The sequence below is a fragment of the Rhamphochromis sp. 'chilingali' genome (genome assembly GCF_963969265.1).
Source record: "Rhamphochromis sp. 'chilingali' genome assembly, chromosome: 16".
Classification (NCBI taxonomy): domain Eukaryota; kingdom Metazoa; phylum Chordata; class Actinopteri; order Cichliformes; family Cichlidae; genus Rhamphochromis; species Rhamphochromis sp. 'chilingali'.
In genome coordinates, this window is record NC_137943.1 from 27637835 (window position 1) to 27650456 (window position 12622).

Here is a 12622-nt window from a genome sequence, read left to right on the forward strand (position 1 = left end):
GAGGGAGAACGCGACACGGAACTGAGGGAGACGCAGACATAAATACACAGAGGGTTAACGAGGGAAGTGGGAGCACATGGGGAACACAGGTGACACTGATAATCATAACGAGACAGGGCGGGGTGAACATAACATGACGTATACAGGCGCGAGAGTCACAAAGTAAAACAGGAAGTACACGGGGGTTCAGACAGGAGGGGAGAGAGAGAGCACAGGAAGAACATAGACATAACGGGCAGGGGAAACATGGAATAAACACAAAGAGAGACGAGGGCTCATAAATACACAGAGGGGCACAAGGGGGTAAGAGTCACAAAGGGAAAAAACACTTAGGGAACAACACAACAGGACAACTCAGGAAACATGGCCTAAATAAGGAACGAAATACAAAAATACAAGAAACTAAGAATACTGGGCCCACATGGCCCAGGACCATGACACATGGTGACAGAATAACAAGGATAACTATAAATACTGAGTCTCAGTCCTTAGAACCTCATGCCAAGTCCCCAGCAGTTTATATCAGAAGACTTTACCCTTCATTTAAAAATGTATTGATTCTCCTTCAGTCTCTCCTTCATGCATCCTCATCAGGTCTGCTTAATCTTTGGTCAGTAATTTGTGCTGCTTATGCCAGAATGCTGGTTGTTACCTAAATGTACTGAATCTTACACATGTTAAATGGACTGGTTCTCATACAGCTCTTTTCTACTCTGAGAACTCAAAGCACTTTGTACAATTTGCCTCATTCACCCGTTCATACTAGCATTTTTTTCTATGCCTTTCTATGTAAGTGCATCTGTAACATTCACACAGACTCATCGGAGAGAAATGGGGGGGTTAGTATCTTACCCAATAATTTTTGGCACGCAGACTGGTGCAGACAGGAGCGAGCCACCAATCTTTAGTATGTGACCTGTAGCCACAGTCACCCCTAGAGCTCCTTAAATTACGGCTATACTTTGATCAGTACAAGGAATCACCATAGCTGATAAGGAGCTCGTCATCAGCCAGTTAGCCGATGACACCACACTCTTCTTGAAGAATGCAAACCAAATCCCTCCAGCTCTTACTGTGATTAGGGATTTCTCTGAGGCCTCTGGTTTATGCCTAAATCTAAAAAAGTGTGAGTTACTAGCAATTAAAGACTGCCCTGCAAATACTATCTGTAATATCTCTGTTAAACAAGAAGTCACATACTTGGGACTGTTAATATCCAAAGACCAAAAATCAAGATGCTCTTCAAACTTCACTCCAATTATACAGAAAACCCTAAAAAAGTTCAACCAGTGGCTGCAAAGGGACTTGTCTTTGAAAGGTAGAGTGTTAATTACTAAAGCTGAAGGAATATCCCGATTAACATATGCTGCCCTCTCCCTACATCTGGATAAGAAAATTAGTAAAGATATTGACCGTATGCTCTTTAATTTTATATGGAAAAACCGTACGCATTATATTCGAAAAACTGTTGTGATGAATAAGTACGAATCAGGTGGGCTTAACGTCTTAGACTTTTCTACTTTAAATAACACTTTCAAAATTAATTGGGCTAAACATTTTCTTAAAAACCCTACCTCTATCTGGAACTTTATACCATATTATATTTTCTCTCGTTTTGGTGGCTTTAATTTTTATTTTAAATTGTAATTACAATGTTGAGAAACTCCCTGTAAAGCTTTCATCCTTCCATAAGCAGGTCCTCTTAGCGTGGACCCTCATTTATAAACACAACTTCTCACCTCACAAATACCTCATCTGGAACAACAGAGATATTTTATAGAAAAATAAATCACTTTTCCTGGAAACTTGGGTCCAAAATGGGATCCTATTGGTGGCTCAGCTGGTTAATAAAAAGGGACAACTACTTACTTACAACGACTTTATTGCACTATATAATTTTCCAATCAGTGTTCAGGAATTCTCAATGGTGCTTGGTGCCATACCCTCAGGGACTTTAATGTTATATAAAAACACTGACAGCTCAATATCTACCTCAGTCACTCTCCCTGATCCAGCTGAGTCACCAATAGGAAAAATCTGCTTTTCACAGGAACTTGGTAACAGCAATAAGAGAATACGTAGTTTATTCCAAGAAGATATCGTCTCTCTCCCGTATATAATATCTTATTGGAACCGATATGTTCCAGATATCAAGTGGAAGACAGTCTGGATGGTCCCCCATAAATATTTAATTGTAAATAAGGTGAAAGAAGTCTCTTTTAAAATTCTACATAAATGTTATCCAGCCAGTCACTACATGGTAAAATTTAAAAGGGACATAAATACTAATTGTACTTTCTGTGGGGATCACCTTTTTCTTTTACCCCTGGCTTTTTGTGTTCATGTTCTGTTGTTTTGTATACTTCATGTGTTCGTATGTTATATACTCATTGTTTGTTAAATAAAGTTTAAAAAAAAAGAAAAAAAAAAGACCGTCCCACGGAAGAAAGCGGGGGAATGATATGAGGATGAACAAGGACTAAGTTGCAGTAATTCCTCATCCTGTTTTACAGGGAGTGGCTCATTTTTCTAGACTGAAGTCATTTCAAAATGGATCGCATAATGTTTTTTGGAGCTGTTTTATTGCTGTGTTCATGTAAAATACAAGGTAAGGATGAATTTGTATACTAATAAGTTATGCTAATACGTTTTTGGAGCTGTATATTTATTTTGAAATCTAGGTGACTACACGTAAGACATACTACAGATAAATAAATAAATAAATAAACGAATAAAAGTGGAGCGTTATTAAAGCTGTAATATGTGTAGGAATAGAAACTTTATTTCATCCTAAATTATAATTGTTTTACTCAGTTTGAAGATCTGTTTTTAAAACACAAGCAGAAAAAACAAAACAAAAACAAAGAAAGGGAATGAAAAAATAACTGTTGCAGATTTGCAAGATAATCTGTATAGTCAGGGGTTTTAGTGGGATTTGGCAGCTAACCTAATGCTCAAGTGTAGTTGTTCAGTGTGGAGAAAAGAATCACGTAGCAATAAATTTATTTCTGAAATAAGCGTAAATAAAGCTCGTGTATGGGGTGTGGTCAGCTGAGGTGTGCTGCTGCTTCATAATTTACTGTTCTTCGTGGATATTAAACTCCCAAGCAGTATAACAGTTTAACATCAAGGTGGAATTTAGTGTGCCCTTAACCGGCACCATCCGCTTAAAGTTAAATTAACCTCTGCTACTCATTAAGTAACCTGATAATGACTACGAACACCTCAGCTTCTGTTCCACCAGTTAAACATAGTGTATTACTGTAAACTGTTATAGACTTGTCACCTTTGTGCTAAACTACCCAGTATTTTCATGGACCCTTTGAAAAACACAGTTAATGTACTTCAGATAGTTTTTTCAGGACATTTTACAGTATTAAAAAATAGTTTAGCTTCAGCAATGTATCTATTGCATTGCCTACATTAGGGATGGACCGAGCCGATATACAGTATCGGTATCGGTCCGATACTGACCTAAATTACTGGATGGAAAATGAAATCCGATCCATTAAATATCACAAAAGCACCTCACAAAACTTGCACATTGCATAACCCAGCTCATGACCTTAGCAGTCGGAGCAGTATGCGTCACGTGATAGAGCGGCTGTGCGAGACCTGTCAGCGGTCTGGTTAAGCATTTGGAGCAGTAGCACGTTTAAGCTTGATGAGCTGTTGTTATTTATTTAATATTACTTTCTACACCAGGATCCTTGTAACTGTGTGATCTATGTTTGAGCCTTGTATAATGATTATGATATTGTTTCTTGGTTCTTCTGTTTGCTATCTTTGCTTCTAGTCCTTGGTTCATTGATGATGTTAATTCCCTTCTGTTATGTATCGTCTCTGTCTCCGTTTGTCCTTTGCTGTGTCCTTCCTTGCAGTCTGTCGTCCCTGAAGACTCATAGATTTACCCAAAAGTTTGATTCTGTTCATCTGGATATAACGTTTTCAGCAACATTTTGTCACTCATCCAAGTGACTTCTTCAGTCTTGGATCAGTAAAAACGCTGCATCCAGATGATCAGAATGAACTTTTTGGGATTTCCTTACCTGGATGATTGACATGCATCAACACACTTATGTTTTCCTTGTTTTTCAGCCTGCATTATTCTGTATTATGTTTAAGTTTAGCAATAAAACTGCCTTTTAGTTTACCTCCCTTGTTTCCAACTCCCGCATTTGGGTCTGACTCTGCCTGCCTCACAGTCAGCACTGACATGTTTTTTGGACAGGAGAATTAAATACTATTCCACATTAATTTTTTGTGATCTTAAGTTGACATAACCTTCTGTCATTTTAGTAAATTTTACAATATATAGCTTCATGCACACGGTTCTGATATTAGTGTTGTTATTATTGTTGTTAAGTTTTTTAATTCTATTTTTTAATTGTTTTCTTTTAGGTCTTCAACATGTGTTTGTGCTGCACGGAGAGGACTTACACTTGGATATAAAGGAACCTGTTACACTTGGCGAACAGACAGATTTGTTCTGGAGATTTAATTACAGTAACAATATAGCTAAACATGATTTTAATAATGATCCAGTCGTGTTTGACAATTATGAAGGAAGGGCTGAGTTGTTTGGACAAAATGACTCTTTGCTAGTGAAGAATGTAAAACACAATGACAGTGGAGATTATACTGCAGTAACAATCAGCGGAAAAGAGCAAAAGGTAGCTGAATATAAGGTCATAGTTCAAGGTAGGTTTCTCTTTTCATTGTTTTGAAATGTTCACACATCATAGGCCTGTTTTTAATACTTTCACACCCGTTGTTCCCCAGATTCAGTTACTCCTGCTGACCTGACAGTGGAGTCTGTGTCCAAGAGCTCAGACTCATGTAACCTGACTGTGACCTGCAGCACAGTGGACTTTAACATCAGCAGTAGTTTTAGATGTGATGGTAAAAACTGCTCTCATGCAGAAGAAAAGGATTTGAAGGCCACAAAAAAATGTTCCTCTCTAATTGTTTACCTGGAGCAAGACACCATTTTCTGTAATCACAGCAACCAAGTGAGCCGGGATCAAACCATGAAGGTGCTCAAATCTTACTGTGAAACAGAGACAGGTGAGAATAACGGTCATAATGAATGAAAAACTGAAATAACCAGATTTTAAAGGCCTTGCTGTGTGGTGTTTGCATGTTGTCCCCATGTCGAACTACTTCTCCAAAGACATGTAGTTTGTGGGGTTAACTCAACTGATAATTGAATGTAGGTGTGAACTGACCACTGACTGTGAATGGTTGTCAACAAAATCTGTATTGCCTTCTTAAAGAACTTGTTTAAGCAAACTGCCACAGCCAGGGGTGTGAAATGTAATATTGTAGTGATCAGTAAAAGATTTACTGCTATTATATTTTTTGTTCTTTGCAAATAAATCCAAGTATTTAACCAAAATTTCTGTGACATAACAATTTAATTTCATTACAGCTCCCAGTGGAGCCATCATAAATGCAACTTCGACTTCTGTTCTCTTCTTGCTGACTCTCTTCATAACCTTTGTGTCATCATGAAATGTAAGTTCCAATGTTTTTTTAGTGAATTGGTGATACATAAAGTACACAAAAATTATATTTTCCGTTTAAGCATACACTTTATACAAATACACATTTCTCTTATGATTAGGTAATGCCATGGGAAGCCCAGATTAAGATATACTTTAGTACAGCAGGTATGAGCTAATTTTGTGTATGCTCTGTGTGTGTGTTTATAACTGTGTTCATTCACTCCGAAGTGAGAGATTTAAGAAGTCAATTAAAAATTAATAACAATATCAAGTAAAAACAAATAACAATAAAGCCATCAAAATTATAAAACAAAGATGGAGAAGTGTTCAGAAGGAAATTCATTAATTAATTTTGTTGTTTTCCCTTCCCCCCTTTTTAGAAAACAAAACAAAAACAAAAAGTTAAAGACCACAAGGAAGAATGACAGAGGAGAAAAAGGTCTATTATCTACCTAAAGATGCATGTTGTCCGTAAATATATCATAAATATACCTCAAACTACTCAAATATTATATAAGATGATAAATGTCAGTGTTAAACTGATATGTAGTGTATATTCTGTAAATATGCAGAGGTTACAGTGTGGTCATTACAATAGTATGGCTGCTGTTCTTTTCTTAATTTTTACTGCTCTTAAACTTGTACTTTCTGCCATGACCAAAAATGTCCCACATGTGAGACTAATAAAGGCTTCTCTTAACTATATATATTGCTTCTTCTTGTCAGATTTAGACATCACTGTTTGTGATATTTTCTTGCATGTAAGATAAATTATCATGACTATTACATGTCCCTAACAAAGCACTTTTGATTTATTTGCAAGACATCATTCCAGTCCAGACTCAAAATCAGACTCCCTCAGGACATGACTTATGTCATTCTCCAACATCTACTTATGCTTTGGTAAATTTTCCACTAAGACTGAAAACATCCCCCAGCCAGAGACGGTGTATGGTCCTGGTGACAGAGCTGCAAAGTCCAATTCTACAGTCCAACAACAAACACCCAGAAGAAAACTGAAGAAAACCAATAACTGTATTTATAATGATTAACAGTGTTTATTGTGTGTACAATGTGGATTTTCATTTTACTCTGACCAAGAGAGAAACATTATAATGAGAATGTGTGTTTGTTCAGTCATATGTAGGACACTTTAGAGCAGTGGTCCACAACCTTTTTCGTGCTACGGACCGGTTTACACCTTTAAGGTGTTGTGGATAAATACAATAAAATAAAACCAGTATGATACTAAAAAATAGATTTATTCATAACACACGGGAAAAGGCCCAGGGAAACTTAACAATATAAATGATAGATAAAGATAAAAAACTATAACCCCCCCCCCCCAAAACCAAAAATTTCACACTCAAGCCTCATTTCTAGCGGCCCAGCATGAAACAACTGAGGGAGCGGTACCGGTCCGTGGCCCGTGGGTTGGGGTCAAAATAGACAAAATAATTGTGTCTAAAGATAGACCACAGTTATTGATACTGTGGTATAGCTTAAAGGTAGCTGAATATTTCTCTTAATTTGAATTAATTTGTTTTTCATATTTATATCCTGTCCACATCCTGCACATAACTTGTACTCACTACAGCCTGTACATACTTATAGTTATAGAATATTCACAACATACTTCATACCGTGTACATTATAACATACCATAATAGACCCATTTCTGTAATATACTTACATATCTATATTATTGCTAATATATATTGTAATATATCTATATCACTAAAGCACTTCTGGATGGATGCAAACTGCATTTCGTTGCCCTGTACCTGTGCATGTGCAATGACAATAAAGTTGAATTCTATTCTAATTAACAGACCTAGTTTTGTTTTTGAGAACATGAAATAGGCACAGAGTTTACAGACATGCCAACAAAGGGAGGAGAGTCAGCTGAGAACCAGTGAGTCAATGTACCTATTTCAGTGTGTACTGTTATTACATTAATAAAACTGCATGTGAAGTGTTCTGTCTTTATTACTCTGACTGCTTTGTTTTCATCACACACAAATCTAATGCAGTTCTCTTTAACTTTAAAAATATTCTAAGATTATGCAGTCTAGAAAATGTGAAACTTTTCATAGCTACATAAAAATAACAGGTCCCAAAAAGGAGGAGAGTACATGAACTAACACACTACATGTAAGCCTTAAAAAAATGAGGCTATCGGTAATAAATTATCAATGGCAATTTTCTAGACTTAGAAAAAATGTCATGTGGTTGTGAAAAAACAGTAGTCATAAGTATATAGTCTGTAGAGGTTGAAACAATAAAGAGATGAACACCAAGTCAGTTTGAGAGACTTTAATACTTGTACGTGGATTCCTCTTACATGCAAAAAGGAAGAAGAACAAGACGCTTTTAACTACAATATATATAGTGTCCATCCCCTTCGTCCATACATATCCGGGAGATCCTGGCACCTGTGTGTGTGCACTTCTCAATTTCAGTTGATTTATTTTTTCACAGATGTGAGGCGACCCTCTGTGTTCTTTTTGGTCAGCTGTGGATTTCTCTTTGAACTGTCCCATGGATTTCATTTCTGCACAGTCTCTTTCTATTGTTGAAAAATGAACTCTGACCTTTACTGAGACATGTGAAGCCTGCTGTTCTTTAATGTTGTTCTAGGTTCTTTTGTGATCTCTTTGGTGCACTCTTGGAGTAATGTTGGTCAACCCGTCACTCCTGGGATCCTTCAGCACTGTTCCAGCTTTTCTCCATTTGTGTATAATGGCTCTCATTGGGTTCACCTGAATTTAGCTTTCCAAAAAATGCATGCTGATTATTCAAGACCTTACATGTAAGGAGCAGGATTTATCAGGGAGCCAATGAAGAGAAGCTAATATAGGAGAAATATGCTCTTTCTTTCTGCTTGATTAACTGAAGGCTTTTCAGGGAGTTTTTAAGGCATCCTGGTAATAATGAATTACAGTAGTCCAGCCTTGAAGTAATAAATGCATGAAATAGTTTTTCATCATCACTCTGAGACCGGGCATTTCTAATTTTGGAGATATTGCAAAAATGGAACAAAGCAGTTCTACATATTTGTTTAATATGCACATTGAACGACATATCCTGGTCAAAAATGAGTCCAAGGCTCTTCACAGTGTTACTGGAGGCCAATGTAATGCCATCCATAGTAAGCATCTGACTAGAAACTGCATTTCTTAAAATCTAAAGCATGCTCTAATCACTGTAATCAAATGTTATGGTCACCAGTATCGAACGCTGCACTGAGGTCTAGCAGGACAAGCACAGAGGTGAGTCCACTGTCAGAGGCTATAAGAAGATCATTTGTAACCTTCACTAAAGCTGTTTCTGTGCTGTGATGAGCTCTGAAACCTGACTGAAACTCTTCAAATAAGCCATTCCTCTGCAGATGATCTGCTAGCTTTTCTTTTTTTTTTTTTTTACAGCTACACTCTTAAGATTTTTGAGATAAAAGAAAGTTTGAAGATTGGAGAAAACATACCTCAAGTGATGATTTTTTAAGTAATGGTGTAACTACTGCCAGCTTGAAGGCCTATAGTAAATAGCTGATTATTAGAGACAAGTTTTTCATCCTGTTTGTAGAATGGCCGATTTATTTTGATTCCAGCCATTGTGAAGAAAGGTAGCTGCACCACTCACCTCTGTAACTTTGCTCTGCTTCACTTCAGCAGCATCAGGTAATGTTCATATGTTGATTAATGGTTTTCTTTCATTTTTGATCTACTGCAGAATATTTTTAAGGTCGTCTGCTATAAAATCCCAGGCAAGGAAAATCGCCTTCATGTTTTTCTGTGTTTTATCCTCAGTTACTTTGACATAAAGGCATCTGCTGTGATGCTTACATCTCTGATAAAGTCTCATAATTGTCAGCTTTCTTTTTATAGATATATAAATATGGATATGAACTGATACGTGATCAGAATTATAATATTTCTGACTGTCCTAGGCAAAACAGATTCAAATCGAATCATATCGAATCGTGGATCGAATCGATTCGGGACCTTGTGAATTGGAATTGAAGGAAATCAGTGACGATACCCAGCCCTACTCAGTTGTGCATCTTTGAACCTGTGTGAGCTTTTCTGGTTTCTAAAAAGACTTTAGGATTTCTTTAGGGGTGAATTTTCCCCTAGGTGTCGTTGTCTTATTTATTTATTTATGTAACCCAGGTCCCACGTAGCTATGGTAAAGCTAGAGTATATAGTACAATGAGACTGGGCCTGGGTTCATAGTGCTACTAATAATGATACCTGATACCCTCTAATTGCTATAATAAGGACCACCACAACTGTATTTTACACAAATTTATCCCTCACCGGGTATTTATTTAGACAAAAAGAAATAAAATAAACAGTTACTTTTATAAAATGAATTGAATTAAAATAAACAAACAAAATTACTGTAAAAGTGACTACATGGGTTTTCAATAAAAGATTATCAAAACAAAATACCTCTTTCTTAGGTGCCAACTGTTATTTCAGTTACAACAGCTCACACCTTTAAAATGGATGAATTTCAACCTTTGATAATAACTTTGATTAAAACTACACACTTACTCAATTTAAACCGAATTTGTAACAGTGGGCCCACACACACACACACACTTTAACCTGTCCACACTACACCTGTAGCACGGTGCTTGTTGCAGGCCTGATTCGAAGTTCGGGTGCGGTGAGGCCTAAAACTGATGGCCGCTTCACTCAAACTGAGCAATAAACAAAATACGTGCACTTTAGTTCCAGTTAGTACTCACGAGTCCAATGAGTTTGTTAGTGGGGCAATCAGAAACGGGCAGTTAGTTCACCAGTAGTGAAGACAGTCAGGGGTAAGAAAACAGTCAGGGGTGAGAAAACAGTCAGGGGTGAGAAAACAGCAGGGTCCATCCGGGCAGAAACCTCTCTCTCCCTCTCCTTTCAGAGCGTCCATCGGCTTCTAAACATATTAAAACACTTGAGCTACAATACCAAATGCTATCACATAACGATTTAGCATTAGCATGCTTTGACTGAAAATAACAGAGCTAAACATACAGCATGGCATCACAGCACATAACGCGGTAAGCTGCGCTAATTAGCAAGCCGCTAGTTAGCATCACATATCACACCATTTTACCACTATAACGAATAGTTACAGTACAAATGTCAAGGCACACAGTCTCATTTACCTCTTGCAGATCACAAATAAGTAATATCAGGACCACGGGTAGTCGACCTCAATGATACACTTAGATGCAAAATCCACACCACGTTTGCCTTACAACATCTCTCTCTTCGGACTTAGCTTCTGTGTCCGCTCCCACAGATTCACACAAATCTTACCACTCGTCCCGCCCCCATAGCAGAGAAGAATGACATTGACTGGCTCGTCAGCACAACAACCAATGACAATACAACATTGAGATAACTGACATTAGATGGGTAAATAAACTTAGGTTACACCCCAACATATTGATTCTGCATAGAAAATGAACTCTAAATCATGAAACCCTTTTATTTATTGGACTCTTAACTGTAAATGAAATACATTTGTACCAAAGCATATGATTTTAAACCTTTTATCAACTATTTATATTTTAACCATTTTTTATAACAGTAGACTTTTTTTCCTTTACCCTGTAAGCCTGAATAATTTCAGACAGGGCTACATTTATTTATTTTTACAACCCCTTTGACCACTTCGTCACACTTAAGTGATAAAGTATTGGTGTTTTCATTGTACACTGTGGTGGGGCGTGGTCTGCGGTGCCGTGCAGGGAGGGCGGACGCACCTGCACGGCATCCTTAATCACGCCCGCCTAGTTAAAAACACGGGGACTCAGGGGTTTGGGGGTGTTGTGGTGTGGTGAGATGTAAATAAAGATGACTGAACGTTGCTCCGTGGTCCCGCCGTGTCTTATTCACGCCACATACACATTTTGCATTTTCATTTTCTAATTGTCATATCTACTCTCATCAGTAGCAGCTGAAAAAGAGAAAATTAATACAGAGCCAAAGTGAGTCCAGCTTTTTGCTAAAGGTTTCCACAGCAGTCCCAGTTTCTCATGTGGTCCCCTGAGAAAATTAATTGCCCACCTTTGCTCTAAAAACAAGCTTGGCTAGAAACCTGCAATCACAATCTGTGGTTGCAAAGTGCTGACATACATTCAGTAGCTGCTTAGATCAGTGTCAATAGACTAAGAAATACTAGAATTTCACTCACCAAAACTAAAGCACAACCTCTGTGAGTATAAATAAAACCATATTATTTGTCAGATAATTTAATGAAAAATGATTTAAAAGGCACTGACCGCACATACATGGTTTGCACATCACACAGTAAAGGTAGCCACAGCCCTAACTTAAACTAAGGAAAGAAACCAACTGGATTTCTTTCAGTTTCATGAAGGTGTTTCACCTCTTATCTTCTTCAGCTTCAAAACCAGATAAAAAGTCCCAGGTAGTTAAACCCTAGTGGGGCTTGTCCCTTTAGGTACTTGCAAAACAGAACCAACTCTATACAACGCGGGTTTCTATAGACAAAAACATGAATGTGTCATGGGCTCATCAGTGTCACCCATTGCAGCCAACCTCTACATGGAGGAAGTGGAAAGTAAAGCTCTTGGCACTTTCAAAGGGAAAGCACCCAGCCACAGGTACAGATACTTGGATTACACATGGATCAAAATCAAAACCCAAGATCTAGAAGCCTTTACTGTTCACATCAACTCAGTGGCTAAAAACATAAAGTTCAGCAGGGAGGATACAAGAGATCATAGTTTGCTGTATCTAGGCTGTGCACATAGAGGATGATGAGAACCTCAGGATAGGGATTTAAATTGGCGAGTGGGACTGTAGCCTGAAGTGTGTATGGTTAAATGGGACATGTTTAATTTCTGGTCATTTTATGTAGAAAATTTTCTCCTGAGAGAAATAAGTAGTGTACTATATTACTTTTATGAAAAGTCATCTTTGTAATATGTGTAATAATGACATTTCTTGAGTAACAACCCCAAACTGATGACGGGAAAGAGGAGACATACCTCCAACATGCACAACCATTTTACCACGGAGGATGCAATTCATAAGCACTACTGTAATGTCTTTGATATGCTGTTTAGCGATGGCGGTGACTCT

At 37.6% G+C, this 12622-nt stretch overlaps 1 protein-coding gene across 1 annotated transcript; it reads left to right on the top strand.

The window, feature by feature from the left end:
• The first annotated feature begins 2476 nt into the window (after positions 1 to 2476).
• LOC308383451 (uncharacterized protein) lies at positions 2477 to 5517 on the top strand. The gene is made up of 4 exons (XM_080861412.1): positions 2477 to 2608; positions 4402 to 4701; positions 4783 to 5067; positions 5432 to 5517. Exons 1-4 carry the CDS (start codon positions 2551 to 2553, stop codon positions 5512 to 5514), a joined length of 726 nt encoding a protein of 241 aa, XP_080717538.1. The 5' UTR covers positions 2477 to 2550; the 3' UTR covers positions 5515 to 5517.
• The last annotated feature ends 7105 nt before the right edge of the window (positions 5518 to 12622 follow it).